This window comes from Nyctereutes procyonoides, unplaced genomic scaffold, assembly GCF_905146905.1.
Source record: "Nyctereutes procyonoides isolate TBG_1078 unplaced genomic scaffold, NYPRO_anot_genome, whole genome shotgun sequence".
Classification (NCBI taxonomy): domain Eukaryota; kingdom Metazoa; phylum Chordata; class Mammalia; order Carnivora; family Canidae; genus Nyctereutes; species Nyctereutes procyonoides.
Window position 1 is genome coordinate 10,980,669 of NW_026575036.1, and position 26,041 is coordinate 11,006,709.

Below are 26,041 nucleotides of genomic sequence, written 5' to 3' on the forward strand. Positions count from 1 at the left end.
CTCTCAAAGCCACATAGCATCAGATAATAACAAAGCATTTATTGACTACTCTCATGTGCCGGGCACATTACAGACACAGTGAGCCTTTCCATTAGCTGTGCAACTTTGGGAAAGTCATCAGTCCTTTACAAGCCTGCTTCCTCATGTGCAGAATGGGGACAGTACTAGCGGAGTGCCTCCTAGGGTTGTTACGAGGCCATAAAAGAGATCACACATGCCAAACACTTAGCACAGCACCTGGCACACAGTCAGCACTCATCAAATGTCAGTTATATTAGTAGTAGTAGTGTGAGTGTACATGATTTTATTTAGTCCTCATAGCAACTCTGCAAGGAAAGTCTTATTATATCCGGGCCAACATTTAACTGGGACACATTGATATGGCTGTCGTAGTTGCTAAGACTATTGCAATATTTCTTAGTTGCCAAATTAGCCACTGTCCCAGCCCTTTAAATACTCCTCTCCCTTGATGACCCTATAGCTTTCTCTGTCCAGGTGCTTTCCCTGGGACCCTGGAGCCCTCCTTACCGCCATCCAGCAATCACAGGGACAGGTTTAGGGCCCTGCACAGCAGGAGGTCTCCCGGGTGAAGCCACATTCAGCCAGTTCTATTCTGAGTGCTGACTGGTTGCCTGTCCTTGCTTCATCGATGGGTCAGGTGAAGTGCGAAGGGGAAAAGTCAGGTCACCAATCTAGTAAATGGAAATCCTAAGAAGTCCAATTTCAAAATCTATTACCTAAAGCTTACTCCTTTACCACGAGCTTCTCATCAACACTGACTAGAAAAACTAACAAAAGCCTTTTTTTATTTTGAACGTGGGGAACTATCCCACAGACATCAACAGATTCAGTTTCTGATCAATTCAGGAAGTAGTCAGGATGCCTGGGTGGCTCAGTGGTTGAGTATCTGCCTTTGGCTCAGGTTGTGATCCTGGGGTCCTGGGATCGAGTCCCGTGTTGGGCTCCCCGCAGGGAGCCTGCTTCTTCCTCTGCCTGTGTCTCTTCCTCTCTCTCTCTCTCTCTCTGAGTCTCTCATGAATACATAAATAAAATCTTTAAGATAAAAAAAATTCAGGAAGTAGTCAATGATAGGCAGAGGCAGTGCCTCACCTGCCTGCTCTTGTCTTTATTTCCTATCCCACTCCCCTCCATGAGTCTCATTTAAATAGGATTTGGCCCAAATCCTTTACCCTTACTTCCAGCACTAAGGATGGAGTGTTTGAGATGAAGAAGATTAGAAAGATGTTAAATGTGGTAACTCGTGGATATTACATATGAATACTAAATAAGAAATTAGAATAATGTAGAGGATAGATCCCACAATGACAATGAAATCCAGCGTCAGGAATTGAAAAGGATCCCTCTTAAATTGAAGACACATGTCTGGACTTAAAATATGGAAAGCTAAGGTGGTGTTTCCTTCAACATATACATTTACTTCTTAATTGTGCATTTTGAGCTGTGAAGACCCCTTGGTTTGCCTTGAAATGTAAACATTTTTAACAGTGTCTTATGAAGTTCTAAAGTCTTTCAAATAGGTTTTAAAGATTGAGCAGTTACATAATTGGCTTAATTAGATCCACTTACACAATTAGCATAAATTAGAAACAATAGAATCAGAACATGTAATTTCATAGTTATGACACATAACAATAACGCAGAAATTAAGTTGGCAAATGGTGCTAACGCAGGAGGGGTGCATGCAAACCCTAGAAAGCTTGATGTCTTTCATGAGTCCAAATGTTTCCCCCTCCAACAGTTACTACTCAAAACATGGTTTAACTATAAACAAGATTAATTCTGAGTTCTAGACACAGAAAAAACATCTAGGAAATTGTAGTTCTTTTCCTTCCTGATGGAGCTAAAGTAATGGGTGACTAGGTTTCTTTTCCAGTTCATCGAAAGGACCATCCCTCTCTTTCTGAAGTCTCAATAGATTATTGCAAGGAAGAATTTATTCTTAAGGGTGGGTTATGCTGTAAAACCCTCCACTGCACATGCGTGCCCCTCTGCCAGGACAGCAGCCTCAGGCACACTCCTGAAGATGTGGGCACGTATGGGAGGGACTAGGTTTGAGAAACACTGGGAGAGGGGATTAAATTGCCTTGTCTCTCAAATCGGCCACACGATTTCTAATATTGCATTCATTATACTTGGTTCAGGTGGCCTAACCCTTTCTGCTGCATCTTTATCTTCCAATTTTAAAAGAGGGGAAAGATGACATTTGACTAATGAGAAATTCATGTTCCAAACTCCTGCAGCTATTTTGCTGCCTCTTTCTGTAAATTATGTCCAACTACCAGAGGGCTAAGAAGAAACCATTCATTTGTTAATTTACGCATTATTTTATTATTCATTCAATAAATGTTTTGGGCTTCCTGGGGGAAAGAGACTATTTCTTACTTATCCTTATATATCAAACCCATAACACAACTGCTAGGAGACAGGAAGCACTCACTGTTTATCAAATCACTTTTAAGGCATATTATAGATATCACCCTGCCCTGCTATTACAAAGAACAAAGGGCTACTCTCTTCCTGGTTGGGGCCTTCAGGAAACTCACAACTATTTTTCGTGTCAAGACAATTATAATATTAACCAAAGTGTGAGTTAAATTGTCCTAGCTGACATTATCATGATAGTAGGACACGGTTTTTGGTCAAGAGTCACGTAAGAAGAAGAGCTTAAGAACACCGTGTACTAAAATAAGGAAGTGATCCTCAAAAACCTACCTGGGGTGGCCAGCCAGGGTCTCAGTGGCAGCCCAGTCCATCTGTAGCACACCAGGAAGGCAGCAATTCTCTGAACATGCACAATACCTCTTTTACAGGCACCTCTGGTTTTGATCCCTCTGCTTGCCAAATTAAGTAATAAATATCCCCCAAAAGCCCCAACCATATCTCAGCAAATGAACACTGAAAATCTGAAAATGTCCTCAAAATGTTAGAGAAACATCTAAAAGCCTTGGGCATTTTTTCTAATGATCTCAATTTTGTTTGTTCCTCCCCAGTCATCATCCTTTGGGTAATGGGAGAAACAAAAGGGCTTAGTGATGTTCAAAGGCCATTACTAGTACAGGCTGGAGGATTTATCCCTTTATACCCTTTTCTTCGGTTTATTGGATTCCCTTTCATTATTTTTACTTTCCTGCAAGCTTTCCTTTTCCCTTCTCATTTTCTGTTCCCAATAAATACTAGCTCAAAATATCAATTCTCTTATCAAAAATGAGGGTCTGCTTATCAAGAGAAAATATATTCCCCAAATACCTTGATCAACTCACATCTCCCCTAACAATATCCTAGAAGAAACTTTGTGTTCGTTCAGATACTCAGACAGTGGCTGATACTCAAATAGCTTAGTTTAGCCTCTGAAGGCCAGGGAAGGAAGTTTTAAGTTTCTCTTCATATTTCAGAGCCTTGATCCTATTACTGGATGGATGTAGAGGCAAAAGTATTTTTCTTTAGATTCTAACCTCTAGAAATAAATTTATTTACAATATATTTTTTAAAAAGATTTTATTTATTTATTCATGAGACACACAGAGAGGGAGGCAGAGACATAGGCAGAGGGAGAAGCAAGCTCCCCGTGCGGGGCCTGACGCGGGACTTGATCTCAGAACCCAGGGATCACAACCTGAGCCAAAGGCAGATGCTCAACCACTGAGCCACCCATCCCTACAATGCATGTTTTAATGCATATTGATATAGTAATACATTTGAAGCACTGGAAGTGAAAAATAGGCAGAGGAGAAAATATCCTCCAAACTTGTTATATTCTTTTCTTCACGTCACCATAAGGAAGGAGGCACTTCCTAAAGGTCTCAAAGTACAAATCAGATATATTTAAACAGTGTAGTATAATTCAGATGAGTTGCTTTATGAATATGAGGAACTTCCTCATTTTCTTTTGCATAAATCCTTGAGGGTAAAAGGTACATCAATTATGAAGAATTTAAAGCTTCTTTCAAAGCTCTACTGATAAATAAGCACTTACATCAACTTGGTAAATGAAGCTATTTTTAAGGAACAAAAATAAAAGTGGTAGGAAAATGTCTGTCAGATTTCCTTCCAAACTGTTAAGAGGAGTTACCTCTGGGTCAGAGAGAGAAAATATCTAGCCTTTGAATTAAGTTGTAGACTTGCTTCAACTTGCTGTGTGCTCTAAAATCTCAATCTCTCTGTCTCTTTCTTGCAATCAGGTTTACAAGGCCATAATCTACACAGAGCTTGGAATAACAGATTTTCTAAATTGGGTTCATTAGCTACAGATTTTTTTGAAATTTTCCAAAAAGGCTATTCCAGTAAATGAGCACTCTTCTGTGTAAATGACTTTTTGTTTCCATCAGTCCTGAGCTTAATAATTTCACCCTTCCTTCTCCTGGCTATTGAAATTCAGAAACAGTACCTGTTGTCTTGGCCATTCTCTGCTTGGATGAGAATGAGACAGTTCATATTGGAATAAGCTGGTGAGCCCTCCTCCCTCCCGTCACGGTTCTAGAGAGAGCTGATGGAATAGGTTGGGCAGAAACATGGATAAGTATGTGGGTACTTAAAAAAAAAAATTCAAGTACAAGTGTTTGGCCAAATGCCGGTTTTCATGTTAAGGCGAAAGATAGGTCTTATGATAAAAGCCACCTGGTGATTTCCTTACTACAAAACCCAAAGGCTCTGTTTGACCAGTCTCCTCTTTATGACCTCTCTGCAGCAACTAATGCTGTTGAAACTCTGACACTGCAAAGCTCATCTCTTTTGACACACTCCACATCCTGGTTTTCCTTTTGTCCCTTTTTATTGTCTTCCTTTCTACTTATTTTAGTTGTCTTTCTTCTTTTTCCTGAGTGGGGGATTCCCCAGGTTCTATCTCAGGCTTTCTCTACCTTCCTCTCATTACACAATCTCCCTTCTTGCATCTCTCCCTAATCCTATGGCTTCAACTTCAGGTGGACAGTCACAGTGAAAACTGTCAGTTGCCGAGTACCTCCACTGTGCTAGCCACGTTTAACATATCATCTCACTGATCACCAATTTTCTTCCTTTTGCATGAGGAGGCAGAGGCCTTGATAGGTTCAAAGATTTACTCAAGATATCCCAGACCGTACAGCAAGTAAGTGACAGAGCTAAGGATTGAGCCCAGTTCTTTCTGGCTCTAAGGCTCACGCTATTGTCACTACCCTGGTCCCTCCTAATTTATGACTCAGCTTCCAGTCTTATTTCAAAATCAACAAGTGTTCTTCTCTGGCCAGCCTCTCCTCTTGCAGAAGACCTTCTGAAACTCATACACCACCTTTCTCCCAATGATCAGGATCACAACCTCAGGCATCTTCGATTCATGTTGCAGTCACCTGCCTCTCCTGATTCTCCTCACCCCTAATCTCATCAACTGCCAAATACCACCTGTGACTTCATCTTTCCCTTCTCCCAACCAGCCTACACACCACAGCCTGACTACTGTCCTAGGCCACATCATTCCTGTAGTGAAATCCTTCAGTGACTTCCCATTCCTGATGAAATGATAGTCAAAACTGACACTTACTGCTCAAAAGTCCAATCTACTTTCTCTATCATATCTCTCAGAGCTCCTTTACAAGTGAAACTGGGCCAATGTCCTCCAACTGTCTGAGTACTCCATCTCTATGCCTTTGTTCAGGCTTCTCCCTCTTATAGGAACTCACTTTTAATCCAACAGATACCCCCAAATCTCTACAAATCCTACCCTGTGATACACTGTCCCCCAACACACACATGCACACACAACAATTCCCTTCCACCACGTCTCAGTTGGATGTCACTCAACATCTTTAAGCCTTCACAGATTTTTCATTTGTTCCACTCTTGGGGAACTTAGCCTATTCTACTTTTGGTTTGTTATTTTCCTCTCCCTTTTATTAAGCTTTAAATTCCTTGGCAGAGAAGGCATGTGTCAGACTCTTCAGTGTGTTCCCCCGAATCTTTTAGTCCAAGGGACACAATGGATGACAGTATACAGTAATGTGAAGTTGCATTTTAAGCGTAATGCTCTACATGTTTTTATCCCCAGTAAGCAGATGCAAAATATTTCACATCGATGGTCCTTGAGCATCTTAAGATCAAGAATGTATACGTAATGACTGGATTCCTATCTTCAAGCCAATTACCTTTTTTTTTTCCTAATGTAGAAGGGAGAGTGGGGGAAAAGGAAACATGGAGAAAAAGAAAGAATATTAAGTTCTGCCACTGTCACATAAAGAATGACAACTTCATAGTAAGATGCAAACTACTAGCATATAGAACCACTTATAGTGGGATACAAATCAAAAAGAAAAAAAAACATGAAAAATGCTCAGCAATAAACATTCAAGGTACATGTAGCTCTCCTGTGACACATAAATATTGTGAGGGAAGATAAATTACTGCAATGTTAACTTGTACTTATTAATATGTTACCTGCAAAATATGTTCTTTGGTTGCTCCATCGACTATAGTTTATGCCTTCCTATGTGCATGACCAGCTTCCAGAAGGAAGGACACACAGCCACTGTCACCTGACTCTCCTGGAGCTTTGGCATTGGTGCTCTTACTAAATGGTATCCTCTCAGACCAGGAAGCAAGGAGGATCATGATTCTTCTAAAGCCTCATTCTCACATAGTGAACACAGTTTTGTAAGAGGATTTTTGAGGAAAAAAATTCCAACACATAGCTATGTTTATTAGAAGAATATAAGAATCTATATTGGATGCAGTAATACTCACTAAATGTATAGCATGATACACTAAAGTTGTAACTCTGACTTCTCTTTAAGCCACTTAGTTTCAGTCTTCTGTAAAACAGAAGAAAGTCCAAATCATGGACAACCACAGCCTCTGCTACTGATCTTCATGAGGAGTTATATAAGCAACTAGATATAGCCGAATCAGTACCAATTGTTACCAACAATCCAAACTGTATGTAGACAAGAAGCCAGTGTTCTCCCATTGAGATCAAACATTATATCCTTCCTAAACATCGTTAAATTTCTTAAACTCTTGGTTTCTGAAATCCAAGGAATTTCTTAAAGTCTGACTCTTCCATTCATATTTGCCAATGGGAAAGTTCCAGATTTGGGGACCTGAGACATCAGCAGTGACACAAGGTCAGAAGATGGCACACGTGACTGAGATGGTACTATTCGCTGCACAGAGAATTCTTCAGTAAATATCATCTGTGCACTTAAGACTTAGATTTGGTTTCTATAACCGAGAAGTCCAATGATGTAGCCAGCATGAGGATTCTTCAGTGATTGACAGTTCTATTTAGAAGTTAACCAAATGATTAGCAGAACTTCTCTGGGGAGAAGGGTAGGGTAGAGAAGGGGAAAGCATACAAATGCAACCTAGTCAGGTTAAAACTCTCTCACCACTCACCACAATCATTTGAGCCACATAACTTTCAGGTCCAGTGTATTCAGTTGGGTCTTTAACCTTCACCAGGACTAGGAAGTACAAATAATGCCACATATTGTGTTCTGACTTGATGTGCTCCTCAAATGAAACTGTTTTATTATCAAACTTGTCCCTCTCAAGTCCTGCAAAACACAGAATACACAATGTATGTAATTTGTCATTTAATCAGCACTTACTTCTTAGCATAAGAACAAAACATCATAATTATGTGAATAAAGGCTTTCCACAAGTTATGATTAAAAGCTACACAGTACACAAGGCCTCCAGATAAAAGGCCATAGTTTGTAGATTTCTTCCCAACTTTTTCCCCCCACCACACCTCACCCAATGGATCTTTGGAGATGTGTGGTCCTGTTATAGTTGTAAAATTTGCAGATAATTTTATTATTTATTTAGTTTTTTATTTATTTAATTTTTTTTGCAGATAATTTTAAATACAGCCATGTCAAAACTGTGCAATTAAACTGGACCACAAGTCCAAGAAAAGGAAGTAAAAATGACTGTGCAATAAAAGGCATGCTTGCTAATCAGGACAGAAAAAAAGTTATTTTATCCAGGAACCTGAGTAAAAAGAGGAGAGGCAGCTGAGAGAGTCATCTTGAAAACCACTTGTAATCAGTGACGGGCAAGCCAGCGTCCACAGTGATCTTTGCTCTGAGTGCAGAAAGGGCTTCAACTTATCCAGCCCTTTAGACTACTGTGTTTCTGGCATTTTAAGGAAAGGATGGTCTGTTCAATATCCAGGGCAGATTTTCAGCTGCTGGAAGGACACTGAGGAGAGGTTCTGCATAGTAAGATTCCTTTCTCTCAAGGGTTGAAGAGTGGATGAAAGAAAATGAATGGAAATGAAGAAAAACATCTATGGAAAAATTAGTTTGATTGCCAAGTAAAATGGGATGTTGGGATTCAGTCTGGTTTTGCAGTTCAGATACTGGAGAAGAAACTAGGAAATTGAATTCCAATCCTAGCCATTCTTTACTAAGCATATTAAAAAAAAAACCATTCAAGCATGAAGACTCTTTTTAAATAATAAGATATAAAGTACAATAAGTAAGAAAAAAAATCTGTCCCTGGTGAAAGGGTGGCCTCTTAAATTATATTATTGGATATATTAATGGAAAATACCATAAAATTAGCTGGCTGATGGTGACGCCTCGTCTTATTTGACCCATCATCAGCTCAGCATGGCCCAAATGAAATCCATGATCTTCCCCTAAAACTGCTCCACCCACAGTTCCCCTCTTCATTCCATGGCAACTCTAGTCTTCTAGTTGTTCAAGCCAAAAACTAAGGAGTCATCCTTGAATCCTCTCTTTCTCTCACCCATATCCAATTCATGTTGAAATTCTTTTGGCTCTACCTTCAGCATATATGTGGAATCTGGTCACTTCCCATCACCTCCACAGTCGCTATGCTCATCTGAGCCTTCATCTCTCTCATCTGGACTACTGCAATTGCCTCCCAGGCCTCCCTGTTTCCACTTTAACTCTCTGTGTCCTATACTCAACATAGCAGCCACTGAGATACTTCAAAACCCTAAGTAGGATGGTGCTTCTCTGTTCCAAACCCTGTAGTGATTCTCTACCAACTCAGAGTACAGGTGAAAGGCATGGCCTATGAGTAGGGTTGCCAGGTAAAATACAAGATGCTCAGGTGATGCCAAGTTAAGTCTGAATTTCAGATAAATAATGAACAATTGTTGAGTAGAAGTAGGTCCCATGTAATAACTATTAGTTAAGCTGTAAGTGATGTGGCCCTATAGCCTCTCTAACCTTGTCCCATACTCTCTTCCCCCTTGCTAACTCTCCTTCAGCCCTACTGGCCTCCTTGTTCCTTGCATGTAGACTCCTGCTTAATGGCTTTTGGACTAGTTGCTTCTTCTGCCCACAGTCGTCTTCTCTCTGGTGTCTCTTTGACTAACTTCCTCACCTTCAAGCTTTTGCTCAAATCTCACCTTCCCCATCTGGCTTAACTTGCTGATATTTAATCCTATGACCTGTCCCTTCCCTTTTGCCAACAGCCTCAATCACTCTTTCTCTTTTATCCTCTCTTTCCTACGGTGCTTATCACCTCCTAACAGAATGAACATAGCCATACCACAGTTGTTAAATTAAGCTGGACCACAAGTCTAAGATAAAGAGGAAAAAATGATGGTGTGAGAAAAAGCCTGCCTGCTAATCAGTACAGAAGAAAGGAATGCCATTTTATCCAGGCACTTAGATAAGAACTTATTATATTTGTTATTTATTGTGTGTCCATGAGCAGATGTATTTGTCTCTTCACCGAGGGTCATAATAGCTAACACTGGTGTCTGGTTTATAGTCAGCACTGAATACAGCATTTATTGAGTGAATTAAGAATATTTTACCAATAAAATATTATTCCACTTGGGTGACTATAATCAAAAACAGATTAATAACAAATCTTGGTGATGATGTGGATGAACTGGAGCCCTTATACCCCAATGTGGGAACGTAAAATAGTGCAGCTACTTTAGAAAATAGTTTGGCAGCTCCTCAGAGGTTAAACATAGAGTTCTCTCATATGACCTAGCAGTTCCACTGTAGGTACCTAGCCAGAAGAACTGAAAACATATGCCCACACAAAAGGTAGGGCATGGATGTTCATGGCAGCATTATTCATAATAGTCAAGAAGTAGAAATAATCCAAATATTCATCAACTAATGAAAATGTAAACAAAATATGGCGTATCATACAATGGAATTTTGAGCCACTAAAAGGAGGAGGCCTTGATGTGTGCCTACAACATGAATCTTGAAAACCTCATACTAAGTAAAAGAAGCAGGTCACAGAAGGCCACATATTATATGATCCCATTTATGTGAAATGTCCAGGATAGGCAAATCTGTAAAGACAGAAAGTAGATCAACGGTTGCCTAGGGCTGAGGAGGAGGAAAGGCTGGGGGTGGGAAAGTTGGTGGTGATGGCTAAACAGTATGAGGCTTTTTTTGAGGGCAATGAAAATGTTCTAAAATTGTGATGATGGATGCCCAACTCTGAATATACTGAGAATATGGGTGAGGAGTAAGGTATTTAAATTATATCTTAATAGAGGTACTTAGAAAGAGAGAGAGAAAGAAAATATTAAAGTAGATTTTCCCAGAATTCAGTTCAAACAATTACTTCCTGTTGCAAGGTATATAAGGCTATAAAAATAATGTGTCTACTATTAATTAATCTGTAATATGGTAGAGGAAATAGACAGCTTGCATTATATCCTGAAGTGGTATAAGCTGACAAGGAAGCACGAGGGAGGACAAAATGAATTGTGACAAGGTGCATTTTAAAAGGCTTAAAATGGTAATAAGAACTACCTAACTTTTATTGAGCACCTATTAGTGTTGACAACAACATAAAGATGTTTAAATATGCTCTTCTAATTACAGTAACCCAATCTGACTTTTAGCATGCGAGTAAAGAGATTCAGAGGAATTCAATAAATTGCTCAGGTTAACATCTCTTGTTAGTGGAGAAGTCAATAGATATTTAAATAAAAAAGTGTCTAGCTCTAAAGCCATGTTCTTTGGTCTTCTGGGCAAAGGAAAGGGCCAGGCAAAGTTAGAGATGAAAGTGGATTACCTGTTTGGGGGAGCATCAATTCCTCTGAAGGGAACATTTGGAAATGTAGATGAAATAGTACATTTGGCACAAACTGTTAAAGGCAGTGGGGGGTGGAAAAGTTGGGAACTGGTTGTCTTTCATCTTTGTTGGTTCTTGTTCTCTAAGCTTTATTGGCCATTCCCATGATTTCAACCATTATCGTGCTGGCGATGTATCCCCAGCACCGACCTTTCTTCTCAACTTCAGTTTCTATTTCCAGCTGTCTACTAGGTGAATCCCCCTGCATTGCTTATTGGCATGTCAAACTCAACTCATCAAAAATGTGTTTCTTTAGCTCTTCTTCACCTTTGTTAATGAAGTCCTTGTCAATCAGGGAATGTGAACACATCCTTGGACTCACACTCTGACAATATACTCTGTGCACATTTCTTACAGTGACTCTGACTTTCTCACCATTCTCCAAACAAACCAAGTTTTTGGAAAATTCTATGCTTCCACCTCCTCTCTTTCGTGCATTACAGGTATTCTTTCTTCAAGAATCAGCTCAACTATCACTGACTTGCAGATACACAGTTAGTAAATCCTCCCTGTGCCCATAACACTTTGCTATGAAAATCTTTTCGTTTCTAACTTAGCCTCTACTACTTTACTGTCTGATTTATTTTTGTATTATTGGCATCTGGCATAGTATCTGGAAAACAGGAGCCATTCAACTAACATTGAAAGAATAATTGAAAAAAATGAATCAGAGGGAGAGATTGAAGAAAAGTCTTAGGGTGACTATTTAAGAAGGCTTGATGTCCAATTAGAGGTACAGATTCAGGAGGAATCAAGAATGGCCCTAAAACTCTTGACCTGAACGACTGAACTTTTGGTAATATCAGTATAGTAAGGGAAAAAAAAAAACAAGAAGGAAGAGACTTCAGAGTGAAGATGCATTTGATTTGGGATGTGTTGAATTTACAAAGCCTATAAAACAACCAGTGTTGGGCTGTTAGATCAGAAGCTGGAAATTTTATTTTACTTTTTTAAGATTTTATTTATTTATTTATTTATTTATTTATTTATTTATTTATTTGAGAGAGAGAGAGAGAGAGAGAGAGAGAGAGAGAGAGAGAGGCAGAGACCCAGACAGAGGAGAAGCAGGCTCCATGCAGGAAGCCTGATGTGGGACTCGATCCCAGGACTCCAAGATCATGCCCTGGGCTGAAGGCAGGTGCCAAACTGCTGAGCCACCCAGGGATCCCCAGAAGCTAGAAATTTTAAACAGAGACATCAAGGTGTAAGTATACTAATTCAAGGATAAATGACAAAATAAACAATGAAAATCGGCATACTGGAGGAGAGAACCAAAGCAGTAAGAAAAGAAGGATAAGAGGAACTTTGTATGCTCAACACAAAGGTTTCAGAAAAAACAAGACAGTACGTATGACATGTTTCCCACATAGTAGGACTACAGTGAGGGCACACACCCACCCATCACCCAGGCATCCCCATACCTCTTCTTTGCTCTATTTTTCCACACAGCCCTTAGCATCATACATCCTATGTATGTTGGAAAATAAGCTCCATGATGGCAGTAAATTTTTTCTATTTTTGTTCACTGCAGTACCCTGGCACATAGTAGATACTCAATAAGTAACTGTTGAACAAGTAGATGTATAATGACCCTAATCCTCAAGTACAGATAAAGAATAACATACTAAGAGAGAAGAACACACTTCTCCTCTCTGATAATACAGCCTTTATTTCTATTAAATCACTAAGAAAGATCTTTAATTCTAGGCACCTTACCACCTCAATCCTTTCTCCATTTTGTTATTTTGTCACACTGGTCTGTCAACATCCCTTCTTACTGGATTTTCAGCCTCTAGTAATTCAAAATTAATAATTAATATGGATACCAGTGCCAATTTGTTCCTGTGCTTACTGCTTCAGCTCTGTCATCTCCTAATCATCAGCCTATCATGACCACCTTCTGGATCACTAGCAATTGTTTTCTGAGTCATAACTCTCAAACATCTGGTCATTGCCTTCAAGGCTAAGAACATCCCATCTGCTCTCGTTGCCTGTAGCAGAATCTATTTCCACGTCTGTTGCTACTATGTGTGTCCACTATGGGTGTCACTTGGTACGTGTGCTGCTGGAGCCCTCTCTCCTACTGTGGAGATTCTCTCCTCTGTTGTTTGATGAGATATCCCTCTCTGGATCACAACTTAACACCCAACTCTTACAAGAACCATTTATCACATATTAATCACAACTGTTTTATTGCCTGCTAGTACAACCCCCAATATCCCAACTGTCTAAATCATTCCTGTAATTAAGTTCTTACAATGTATATGGTATGTATTAGGTCTTATATGTGATAAGTAATTCCAGGAATGAATGCATATCTAGATATACATTATGATAATGCTTCTCACAGTTTTCTGCTAAAGGTCATTTGAGGGCAGAGAGTAGAGAAACTTTATTCTGCTGGGGTCACAGGGGTTGGCAGCTATAAGTGCCTGGGATTACTTTTCAATTTTTAAAAAAATCTGTTTTATTTTATAATTCACATTAAATTTGTTTTACTTTAAAAAATTTATTTTACTTTATAGCATACTATTTGTTCTAATGTAAAAAATACTATTAAAATTTATTCTTAGGTCAAATTGCCTAAATGGTCTCTCAATTTTTGAATAAATGTGAAGCTTCTGGAAAATAGACCATGTCAATCTAATATGGCTCTCTATATGGCTCCTGATATATCACCCTATATCTCTGTGGTAATTAATGTGTATGCTACAGAAACAATACTCTGAATGTGACAAAATTTAAAATAACTTGGAATAGGTGCACCCAGGTTTTTTGTCTGCAGTATATATCAATCTAGTACTTAACTACTTTATCTTCCTTTTGTGGGTTATAAGCCACATAAACATAGAAACAATGTGAATTTAGGCTGATTTATTGAATGGTCATTCATTAAGCAAATATTTATGAATGGTCCTCAACACATACTATGGCAGCATCAAAATAAATAAGACATGACTCTCTTAAAGAAAGGAAATTAATGTGCACTGAGGGCACACTCAGCTAAGCGTTGAGTTAGGCATTTTGATACACATGATCTCCATTATACTCACTCAAATCCCAAAAGATGGCATTATATTCCCCATTTTACAGATGGGAGATTAATAGTTCAAGGTCAGAAGGAAACTTGGCCAAGATCACATGTCCAGGATATGGAACCAGTGTGTTTACTTAACCATAAAGTCCATGCCCTTTCTACGATGTGACAGTGTACAGCATCCAACAGAGATAAGACAACAAATATGTATGGTACCATGCTGCTAAGTGTGATGTGAGCAATTCAGAAGCGGATACGTTTGCTGCTGGTTAGTGAAATCTGAGAAGGCTTCATTGAATAGTGGCACTGGAGCTGGCCTTAGGGAGAGAAAGTTGCAGCTCAATAGCTTTGGAGTCTGGGCATTCCAAATGGAAACACCATAACTGAGAACATGTGAAGACTTACTAAGTTGAAGATGAGTAATGCAGTTGGGCTGGAAGTTGGTCTATACACAGGGGAACATTGGGTGAAAAGGTGAGCAAAAAAGGGAGCTTGATTATGGAGTGCCTTACAAACCAGGAAATTTGGAATTTTAGAGTTACAGACTGTGCAGTGCTCTAGATAGCCTTTTGAGAGAGGAACTGATGGATTTAAACTGGAAAAATTTGGCTGAAGTAAGCAGAACTTTTTGGGGTATAAGCCACAGTGAGCCTGAAGGACCAAGGTATGGCTGTGTGGAAGGAAGTGAGTGAGAATGGGGATGCAGATTCGTTAGCACAGTAACTAGTGCACCTGGAACAGGAAAAAGGAGGTGCTAAAAATGATGGAGAAGCTTCCAGGCCAGAAAACTAAAGGCATAGAGGGATAAGATCGATGGCAATATTGAGGTCAGGATAAATTGCTCGGTCAGAGGAAGAAGATGGAAAGTCAAGATGCACTGGGTTTTAGACATGGTAGACTTGGCTGCCAGAAGTCACACCTGTATAGGTGTCAGTCAACAATCAAAAACACAGGACAAAAGCCTGGAGAAAGGTTGGAGCTATGGTTGCACATTTGGCAATAATCTGCATAAAGGTGGTATTAAAGAAGAGGGCAGAGAGAAGAGACAAGATGATGATAAAATCTGAACCGTTAATCCAGTGGTGGGGAGAAGCCTTGTGATAGAACTAGAGAATGAGCAATCCAATGCAGAAGAAAAGGTTAGCAGGAAACCAACAGAGAGAGTTGAGAAAAGCATTCAATTTGATGATGAGGGTTATTGTGATGTTCTAAGGAATTTATAGGTTATAGGTTTTCTTCACAACTGTAACCAAAGAGAATTTTGACAGCAAAGTGAAAACCTAGAGGAGCAGGAATGCTACTTAAGTGATGGGCTTGCTTTGCTGTTCATCTTTCTTGTTAGAATATGAAACCCAGGATCATGGCCTCAAATGAGGCGCACATCTAACTGATACATTCTTCCAAAGAACCATTTTTCCTGAGGTTGTGCGCTGACATAATAGTTATTATGATTGTGAAGGACAGGACTTAGAGGAAGCACTGTAAAAGCAAGACCATGAGACACACAGAAAGATTTTCAAGGGTAGCATCTCTTTTCCTCCATGGAACTCACTCTTTCATACAATGCTTCTCTTCCCCAAATCACCAAATTATTGTATGATATCTTCCTTGGCTACATCCCAATGTCACTTCCCTCCATGCAATCTAGACATATAAAAAAAGACTTTTCTTTCTGCCTCATTTCCTTCCGGTAAGTCTCCCCCAGCATTGTACAACCTACCTTATGGAAAGTACTCCATCTTTACTCTGAATCGCCTGAATGAGAAATCCAAAGGCTCTACTTGGCATAATACTGGCCATCTCTGATTTGAAATAGTTGATAATCAATCACTTTATTCTCAAGGCTGCGGCCTCTCCTCATATCCACGTGCCACATATTCCTGGTTCTCCTCACACCATTCTGACTGGAAAGATCTGAGTGTGTGTGTGTGTGTGTGTATCTGCCCACGCACGCAAATGTGTGAGCATTTGATCCTCTTTCTCTCAACTCTTCAGTGCTGATTATTTCCCACTCTAAACCTCATCTTCTTCTCTTTCCCCTCTGAAGTCCTTCCCCACACTCTGGCTTTTGATGCCACACACAGACAGAGGATTTCCCAATTACTGTCACTAGCACAGACTCACTGTCTGAGGCTCAGACCCACGCTGACCTCTGTGCTTGGCGTGGCCCTCTGGGGTGTTCAGTGCATGCTGGAATTTCAGTATTTCCGAAGCCAAACTCAGCATATTCCTCTCCAAGTTTTTCTTCTTCTTTTCTTCTCAAACTGAACTGTTGGAACTACCATTCAGCCAGGCACCCGACTATCTTTCATATTCATTCCTACCCACTGAGATTTAAAACCTCATCTCTATTTCACGACCCTGTTCCCTACCCTTAACACTGCCACCCTAATTCCTCTGCATCAAGGTTTCATTACCTTTCACTTGCACTATGTCCCCTGACAAACAACCTTCCTTAGCTGCCCCCTTGCTCTGAAACAAAAATTAGACCCTGTACTCCTCTACATAAATTCTTTCATGGTTCAGCATCCTTTATAAGTCTATAGGACAAAGTCCAAGTTTTTGTTTATTTGTTTGTTTGTTTTAACAAAAAAGGCCATATTCTGGTGAACCTCTTCTCTGGGCATACACTGCTCTGAAATTCATGCTCCAGCAACACTGAATACCTTATAGTAACTGAAGACTCCCATTGCGCTATTCTTCCCTTCATGCCTGTTCTTATACTGGTCACTCTGCTTCTTCCCACTTTATTTTATTTTCTTAAAGATTTTATTTATTTATTTGAGAGAGAGAGCATGCATGAGCAAGGGGAAGGGTAGAGGGAGAATCAGATTCCCCACTGAATGGGGAGCCCAATGTGGTGCTTGATCTCAGGACCCCAGGATCATGATCTGAGTCAAAGGCTGAACGACCCAGGCAACCCTGCTTCTACCCACTGTAATATGACTGTTTTCCATCTTTTACCATTAGTTCAGTGACCACCTCTTCTAAAAGCCTTTTCTGACTCTTTCTTGCCTGGTCCCTACCACAGTCTGAAGGGGTATAATAGCCTGTGAACTTCTCTATCATGTCTTAACACACTAGGCAGCACTGATACTTATTTTGTTTGTATTCCAAAATAGATTGTAAACACCCTGAAGAAGGGCATGTCCAACCCATGTTTGTTTCCTTGGAATACAATTCATTGTTACAGGTTAGTACTTGATACACCTCTGAGTGTTGGAGGAATTCTGGAAAGGTTTGAGAAATCCATTGAGGAGAATGAGACAGTTGACAAAAGGTGAATCAAGGAGGCAGTGGGATTTATTGAGGGCCCAATTCGAGTTATATAGAATAATGTTGTAGTGAAGCCCTTACACATATTTTGTGACTTTAGCCAAAAGATTCTTCAGCTCAACATGGTCAAATAGATGGCAAGGATAACCTGGATTTGGGGATTATTCAAAGAAGAGGAAGAATTAATTCCAGGATGTTAGGCCAGCTGCAGAGACAAAGAAAGGGCTGATGTATATTGAGAGGAAGACAGAGACAAAGAGGTATGATGGGGGCAAGGAGAGAGTTGGGTGAGTCTAAGAGCTAACAATAGGGAAAGAGGAGGAGAGTGTAGAGTGTGGGGTGTGTGTGTGTGTGTAAGGTTGAGAGAGAGAGAGAAGAAAAAATGAGAGAAGATATAGTGAATAGAAGTTCAAGCTGCTAGAATCATCTGTGGATTCATATTCTAACAAAATAAAATAAAAATCATTCTGTCATTTAATCAATATGTTATTGTGATTAAAAATCTGTTTGCCAGTTGGTGTAACCTTTTGAAATTTTGCAACACGTTCTACAGTCAGAGAATCATACAAATTGCAGAAAAAATGACAAGATAGCTTTCGGATATAATTCTTCTATTTCTGGAAGCAGAGAACCCTAGTGTAATGCTCAGTTACATAATTTTCGTCCAGCTTTCATTTTGAAATTATTTTTCCCAAAGCATGACAAATAAAAATCACTCTAGCCTCTCCTTCCTCCTTGACAGTTTCTTCACCTATTATTTTAGTAACTTGAGAACACTTACCGCAAATGAAGCAGGTTGTCTTTAGAATTTCCTCTTTTTTCTGTTTTTCACTTCTGAGATCAGCAAAGGTATCAATGATAACACCAAAAATCAAGTTAAGAACAATAATGATGACAATGAAATAAAAAAGAAGGTCGTATACTACTCGGGCAGCAAACAAGGGCTCCTAAAATAAAAATTTAAAGAAAAATATACATGTATATATATTTTCAAGGTACGTTGATTTGACAAATTGCCTAGCAAAGAGAATATATTCAATAAATATTTGCTGAATGAATATAAATAGTACTCCAAGTTGGAAAAAATAAGACCCACTTTCTATCTTCATTTTCTTTTCTGTAAGTGTTGTGAAATAAACTTCACATCTGTTTCCAGAGCCCTGTCCATTCTCCAGAATGAGGACTTACATCCCTCCCCCCAATGGGGGATGTACCTTTTATTAAAAACCACTTTACTCTATCATACTGCTAAATGCATTTTGGCACATTAGGATCCTATCCCAGAAGCTGCACAAAAGGTAGACAAGTAGCAATTCTCAAGGTCAGGGATTAGGGAGCTGAGAAGGACCTAATGCTTCATCAATTTCTAGAGTAGATTTTGTTCTTGGCTGTATAGGGTCAAGTACAGACAGCTCAAGCTTACTTCTACTTGATGGGCAGTATTAAAACACACATTAGAGACACTGTAATCCAGTTGTGTCATAGATGATGAACCATTAGATGAACTGGCAATATGCTACAGCTGGCCTGTTGTAGAGCGTTGAGATATTTCAAGCCTCTCTCATGGTGCTTGAGCTTTTGCAGCTAATGAGAAATTTTTTAGCCTTGCCATTTTAATATATGAAATCATGTTAGAATTTGTTCAGATTTTATATTCATCATGGATAAATAATGGTGACCATTACTATTCAGAGGCAAAGAGTATATCTTCATGCTTGAGAAGCCTGATAGACAAGAGGCAGCCTAGTTTCTGTTATTTATGTAACAACTCCTCTACCAAGTTTGTAGTCATGATCTCATTGCTGTAATACAATACACAGTTCAAACTTGGAAACTTTTCATAACCTTACTAACAGACATAGACTTTTTAGTACATTAACTATTTCTGTGTAATTCTAGTATCCAATTAATTGGTTTTAATGGCCACCATTATGCTTTTAAAGCACACGACACAATACAGCATCCTGAAAACAGAAATCGTATTGTAAATGCTGCTAAGAAAATTTAAAAACCGATTATGCTGTTCTTAAATTTTTTTTTTCTCCAGCTTACGTCTTTTGATGGTCTCCTCAGGACATCTCCCACACCACCGCCATTCCTGAGGCCTTGGTTCAAGACAGTGACAATGCACATGAGGAGAGTGTCACATGTCCTTTCAATTCCATCTTCATACTCTTCATCAGCTAGGAAGACACACACATTCAACCATACAGCAAACTCATGTTTTAAATATGCTGTTGTCTACTTCCAAATATTCACTCTCTCTCTCTCTTTTTTTTAAGATTTTATTTATTTATTCATGAGAGACACACACACACACACACAGAGGCAGAGACACAGGCAGAGGGAGAAGCAGGCTCCATGCAGGGAGCCCGACATGGGACTCGATTCCAGGACTCCAGGATCACGCCCTGGGCTGCCCTATCCACTTTTTTATAACTGTGCCATGGGACAATTTTTTGAAGCATGGAACATGTATTTTCCATGTCATAGCACAAAACCAGGGACTGGGAAGGCCACACAATCGTATTCTGAAATACGTGTTTTCTTCTGAGAGTGAAAAATGACAGAATGAAGAGGACAAAGTATAAGAAAGCTCCTATGCCTTGTGCACTATTATAGTGGGGGGATGTTGTGTTAAGACCTCAGGAAAACAGTCAACTCATGTGGGAAGCAAAGATACTGCAGGTAAAGGAGCAAGTGTAAGGGACTGAGTGGGCATGGCTTCGAATTATACTCTGTCCCAGGACTGAGACTTGGGCAAGTCACTTGACCTCATCTGTGAAATGGGGAGGTCTGATGAAGGATGACACCCTCCAGAAGATTATATTTATGATATGTAAAACACTGCACAGAGATTTGCATCCACATAGTAGGCACTTAAAAATTAAGGTAGATACTATTTCATTCATTTAATTGAGCATTGGAGCTCTTTTAATGATGAGCATTGGGCTATGGACAAGAAGCACAATATATTTATGTGAACAATTTATTTCATGTGAATGTACTTCTGTGGAAGTATTTAGGGAGAAATGAAGAGACAGAAAAGATATAATGTGACAGAAAAATTTCAGGTCTTATTTGGTTTAAAGGTAAGGGACCAAACTTCATAATAATTTCCCAGTCATTTAAAATAGTGAAAAGTTCATACTATATTAGAAGCAGGATTTCTGGGACTCCTGGGTGGCTCAGTTGGTTGAGCATACTACTCTTGTTTTTGTGATCTCAGGGTGATGAGATCAAGCCCTGCGTCGGACTCTGCGCTCAGTGTGGAGTCTGCTTGAAGATTCTTCCCCCCTCTGTCTCCGTTCCCCTCTGTTCCTCCCCAACTTTGTGCATTCGTGCTCTTTCTCAAATAAATAAATAAATAAATAAATAAATAAAATCTTAAAAAAAAGAATCAGGATTTCCTAAAATTGAGAAGTGTGCAGAAAGGTACTTTTCTTGTTACAAGACTCAAGAACCTTAGTGGTATTAAATTTTGGAATTGTGTAGCCACAGGCAGGAATATGAAAACAACCAAAGGGTGAGAGCGAAAGAAACAGTCTAATTTTGTCTACATGATCCATGACCAACAGCCTGATTGGTACTTTGCTACAAAAAGGCTGATTTTCCTCTTGTGAAGTGACTTTATTTTAACCTCACATGCATGGGAGGATCTTGATATTTTCACTTTATTCAGAGCTGTTTCTTTTTCAGACATATATACCTCAGGAGGAGGGCGGAAGTCAGAGGTAGGCAAGCACCAAGTTGCAGCTTCAAAGCTAGCAGCAGAGTCTGTGCCAGACCACTTACCTTAGAGATGAGCCTCAAGGCACGTTCTGATTTAGAAAGTAGAAGAAATAAAGCTGCTTTTGGAGGAAGGAGAAATAGGGAAGAGGTGAGGCTTGCGGGGGCAGCAGAGCAGCAGGAGAGACAAGGAAGGCAGAGAAGGCTCAGTGTGCAACATGCTAGTTAGGTCCCCGACACCTGAAGCTGGGTTCTATGCAATGGCTAGGAACAACATGAAGAAAACTAGTTAGAAATGCGTAAGAGAATTAAAGGAATTTTTACAGAGAAATATGGTTTTCCAGTAATGAGGTCATATGGAATATGTCTATATGCTACTTTGCCATGGTTAAACGTTCAATCAAAGCAATCTTATATGTAGTGGCAGGATCTGTATTCACATATTCAATCAGCAACTTATCAAACAATCGCATAAATGTTTACTAAAGACTTAATTAAGTGCCAGGTTAGTCAGTACATAGAAGCCACATGAAAGTGCTCTTATCTCTCCCAAAGAATATAAAAATGAGGTTGTTTATTCATTAACAGGTAAGTTGGTAAAATCTACACACAATTCATGTGATTAGCCATTGTGAACTAAAATAGATTGGCTGCGAATATATAAAATGAGAGTATTGACTTTCTATGTGGCATGCACATAGGAGGAGAATGCCCACGTCAGGTCACTGGCAGCAACAGCCCAGTCAACCCACTCCATAATAATCGGTGCATAGGCATGCTAGTTTTATATGGGGTAGCCTCCATAAGCTTGGTTAATAAGGCTCTACCTTTGTGAGATGGATTTACCTGCAATACGTTAAGTCAAGTTCCCAGGCCTGCAAGCTAAAAGCCAGACCCTGAGTCATAATAAATTCACCTAGGTAAATGCCACCTTGTGAAGACTGACCCACATAATCAGTTGGCCTTCCCAACGCCAAACCTGCCTCCTTTCACTGCCTCAACAGACCCTGAGCTAAGGGCTAAGTGGAAAGAGGAAAGTGTGGCAGTCCTTAGGAGATTTATGGTTTCCTAGGAAAGGCGGCTAGCCAATGAACAAAGGCAATTCAGTATCACAGGATATTGTGCAGGCAGGATGGTGTGCATCTCATGGGGGCGGGGGGTCAGCTACAGCATCTTGAGGGAGGTGGCACCTGAATTGAATATTGAAAGAGATACATGCCTGGCCAGCAATATCAGCAATGTAAGACATTATAGGCAGAGAAAACAGGATGAACAAAGGTAAACAGGCATGAATGCATATGGGGTGTTTGAGAAACCGCAGGTGCACTGGAATGATTGGGATTTTGGTGCGTACAGACAAGTGTGAGAAGAGAAACAGGTAGGGTCCTGTTTATTATGCAGAGATTCATAAACCCAGATAAAGAATTTAAACTTTATCCTGAAAGCCAAGGGGAGACACTGGAGAACTTTAAATAGGGGCAAGATGGTTTATCATTTAGCAAGTGAAATAGTGTGAGATAAAACATTTACTTAAATAACAAGACAAATTAACATGTGATTACAGCCACCAAAGTGGTGCAAAGAGATCAGAAGAGAGAGAGAACATTTAATACTAGTCATAATCAGTGGGGAATCCCTCTAATTAATGTAGACTCTGAGGCTGCTTGAATAGTCAATGGATGAATACAGTAGTAGAGAGGCATTCACATGGTATGGCCAGAGAGCACAGGACGTAGGAAACTATTCACTTATATAATGGAGATCAAATGAGCCATCATGTAAAAGAATGGAAGATAAAGCTGGGGAGATAAACTGGGAGCTCTCTGTGAGTTTGGGGTTTATTTGGCAGGCAATAGAGCATTAAGAAAATCTCGAGGTGGAGTGAGGGAAGAAATACTCCACGCAGTGGTTTGTGACAAGTCTAGTGGTGATACAGCAGATGAACTGAAGAGGAGAGGATGGCTGGAGGTAGAAAGCATAATGTGAGATGAGCCTCAACCAGGGTGTTGGCCGCGAGAGTGGAAAGGATGGATAAACAGGAGCTTCTCCCTAGGTCATGAGGGAGAAGGCAGTGTTACACATCCTGCTGGGACTTCCAGCCAGAGCTGACTTGGGAATGGGGGTCCCATTAGACCACAGAAATGGACAACTAAGAAGGAGCAGCTGCATGTAAGGTATTACGATGAAGAAAAGGAAAAGAATTTCAGAAGACTGTAGGGTGAGAAGATGAGAAAACATTTGTAAAACTAGAGAAAACTAGAGAGCTAGGAGAGTACTGTGTTCCAAAATTCAGGAAGAAAATAACATAAAGATGGAGAAGTTACCAAAAAATGTAAAAATTATGTAAGGGTCAAAAGCAATGAGCAGTAAGAAAAGGTCTCTGGATTGAACATTCAGGTCATCAGGAACCAATAGGAAGATGGCAAATAATGAAAGAAGACGATGGATGCAGAAATCGAAGCTCTCCTTCGATTGCAGGCCAGGTGTTTTATCAGAAACTCTGAGCCTAAAAGGAGATGGATTCGTGCAGGTGGGAAACAGGGTGCAGAGGAAGGTTCAAACAGAGGCAGCAATGAGAAGGTTTCAGGTGCAAGAACGAACAATGGGCTAGCTAATGGTGGCAAGAGAGTAATGATGAAAAAACATAGTTATAAAAGAAGTGAGAGAGGGGCACCTGGGTAGTTCAGTTGGTTTGAATGTCAGATTTTTGGTTATGGCTCAGGTCATGATCTCAGGGTTATGAGATCTGAACCTGGCTGCCAGGCTCTGTGCTTAGCAGAGAGTCTGCTTGAGACTCTCCTGCCTCTCCTCACACTGGTGCTCATCATGTGCATGTGAGCATTCTTTCTCTCTCTCTCTCTCTCTCTCTCTCAAATAAATAAATAATAAATAAATAAATAAATAAATAAATAATCTTTTTTTTTAAAAAGAAGTGAGAGTGCATGCTTGCGTATGAAAGGAAAGAATTAGTGAAAACAGATGTGTAATGTGGATGCATTTAAAAAAACTAAATATATGCCCATAAGGAACTTAGAACATCACTTGGTGCATGGGGGTAACAAGTCTAGGTATCATAATTATCATTATTACTGATAGATGGCTATAGAATCTTACATAAAGTTATAGTTTTAACATAACAAACTTTATACTTGAACAAAGATGAGGCTAAATTATCCTCATTTTCGGTTAAGTATTAGCAAAATGAAGTATTTTTTCTCAATTCACAATAGAAATTCAAGTGTTTTATATAAAGAAAGGAATAAGAATATATTCTATTGGCTCTGTTCTGAGATGTTGCCTATAAGTTTTTCCGAATATTGAACATGCTTGAATAAGAGTATTTAATAATGCCATTTTTCTGCTTTAATAAAGTATCCATTTTTTAATGATTTCTTAGAAACAACAGATTGCCACTGAGATATATCTGAAAGTCTGAGTGTAATTGAAAAACCTCTTGTTTATTAGTGCTAAACTTTAATTTTAATTGATTCATTATGGAAATTCTTTTTTAAAAATTTTAACTAGAAAGAGAAATTTGAAATGTGAGGCACCCAGTGGGAAGTCAAAACGTGGAGTGCCACTAAGGCTAATCAGTTTCAGTTATTTATCAGTCTTTTTATTAAAGTAAAATAGCAAAACATTAAATTTGAATTACTCATAAATGTGAGATATCTGTGAACTTCCTCCCTTTTCTGTACATTCAAATGACCTTTACTTAGAAAATGATTGTATCTTTATTTTATAAACTACCTAAAAAAGGCCTCACTTTTCTAGAATTTCTAGGTTTTTACTTTTTTTTTTTTTTTTTGTTTTCCTTTGGTAAGTGATCATATTTGTCTAAGAAGTCGGGTAGGTCTGCAGCAAATGAAATAAAAGTTCTTTTTATTTTATTTTTTTTTCCCCTGGCCACAGTTGGTTGCCCGTTACCGAGCGAAATGTGTGGCTGCTGGGACAATGACCCTACCTGCATCTGCTGGAGCTTCCTCGGGGACCAGCTGCTGGGCTTCCCAATCACCACGAGGCTTGTTATTCTGTTCCCGTGTATGCATCTGGGCCTTTTGTAATGTGGACCTGCTGTCCACAAGGTAACAAACCAAGGCCATCACAAATGCACACTAGGGTTTGCAAATTAAAATTTAATTCTGGTCTTAGACATAGAAAAGTTATTTTTAAATCTAAGTGACACATGCTGCACAACAAACACCAGGTTCTGGCTTTTACTCTACTTTTGTGGTTAAACACATGGGGCCAAGATTTAAAGGTGGCAAGGACTCAGAGATCAAATCTGTGGAATTTTCAGTCAGATGAATTTTATCACTTGCCATATCAAATGCAAAAAGGACACAGAGGAAAGAGTGGCTACATTAATAACAGGCATTCCTGTAGTTTCAAACACTGATTTAGGAATGACCCCAAATGGTATAAAGCCACTGCCATCAGCTCTGGCTCTCAACAGTGTCCCTGCCACTCCTCCAGCATTGACATGCCTCCACTATCTTCTTCTTCCTTCTCTGGAAGCTTTCGTGCAAAATCATACCTGCTTCTCCCTACTCCCAGCCCAGGTAGAGCCTGAAAACATGGAGACCTTGCTCTGGGGGTAATAAGCCTAAAGAATTGTCCCCATCTGTCCACAGGGAAAAGGGAAGTTGTGTTCCTTGTATAAATATATCAAGTAAGGAACAGGTTGTAGAGGTTTTTATGAGAAGCCTTTTATGAGTTTGTATTCAGAGTTATAAATCCATATCCAAACAGACTTTGTGATGGTTTTTCAAGATCAACATTATTGACATTTTGTGTTGGACAATTAATTCTTTGTTGAGGGGGGCTGTCTTGTGCGTCGGAGGATGCTTAGCAGCACCCCTGGCCTCTGTTCACTAGATGCCAGTAGTATTCCTTCCAGAGTTGTGACAACCAAAAATG

General features: G+C 39.6%; 1 protein-coding gene across 1 annotated transcript in view; it reads right to left on the minus strand.

Moving 5' to 3' along the window:
* ITPR2 (inositol 1,4,5-trisphosphate receptor type 2) overlaps positions 1 to 26,041 on the minus strand; it is a 469,109-nt gene that overhangs the window by 41,636 nt on the left and 401,432 nt on the right. The window contains exons 53-55 of the mRNA XM_055318489.1: positions 19,445 to 19,575; positions 18,174 to 18,339; positions 7,381 to 7,541 (exon numbers count right to left, since the gene is read on the minus strand). Coding sequence (XP_055174464.1) covers positions 7,381 to 7,541; positions 18,174 to 18,339; positions 19,445 to 19,575 — 458 coding nt within the window. The remainder of the gene's footprint in view (positions 1 to 7,380; positions 7,542 to 18,173; positions 18,340 to 19,444; positions 19,576 to 26,041) is intronic.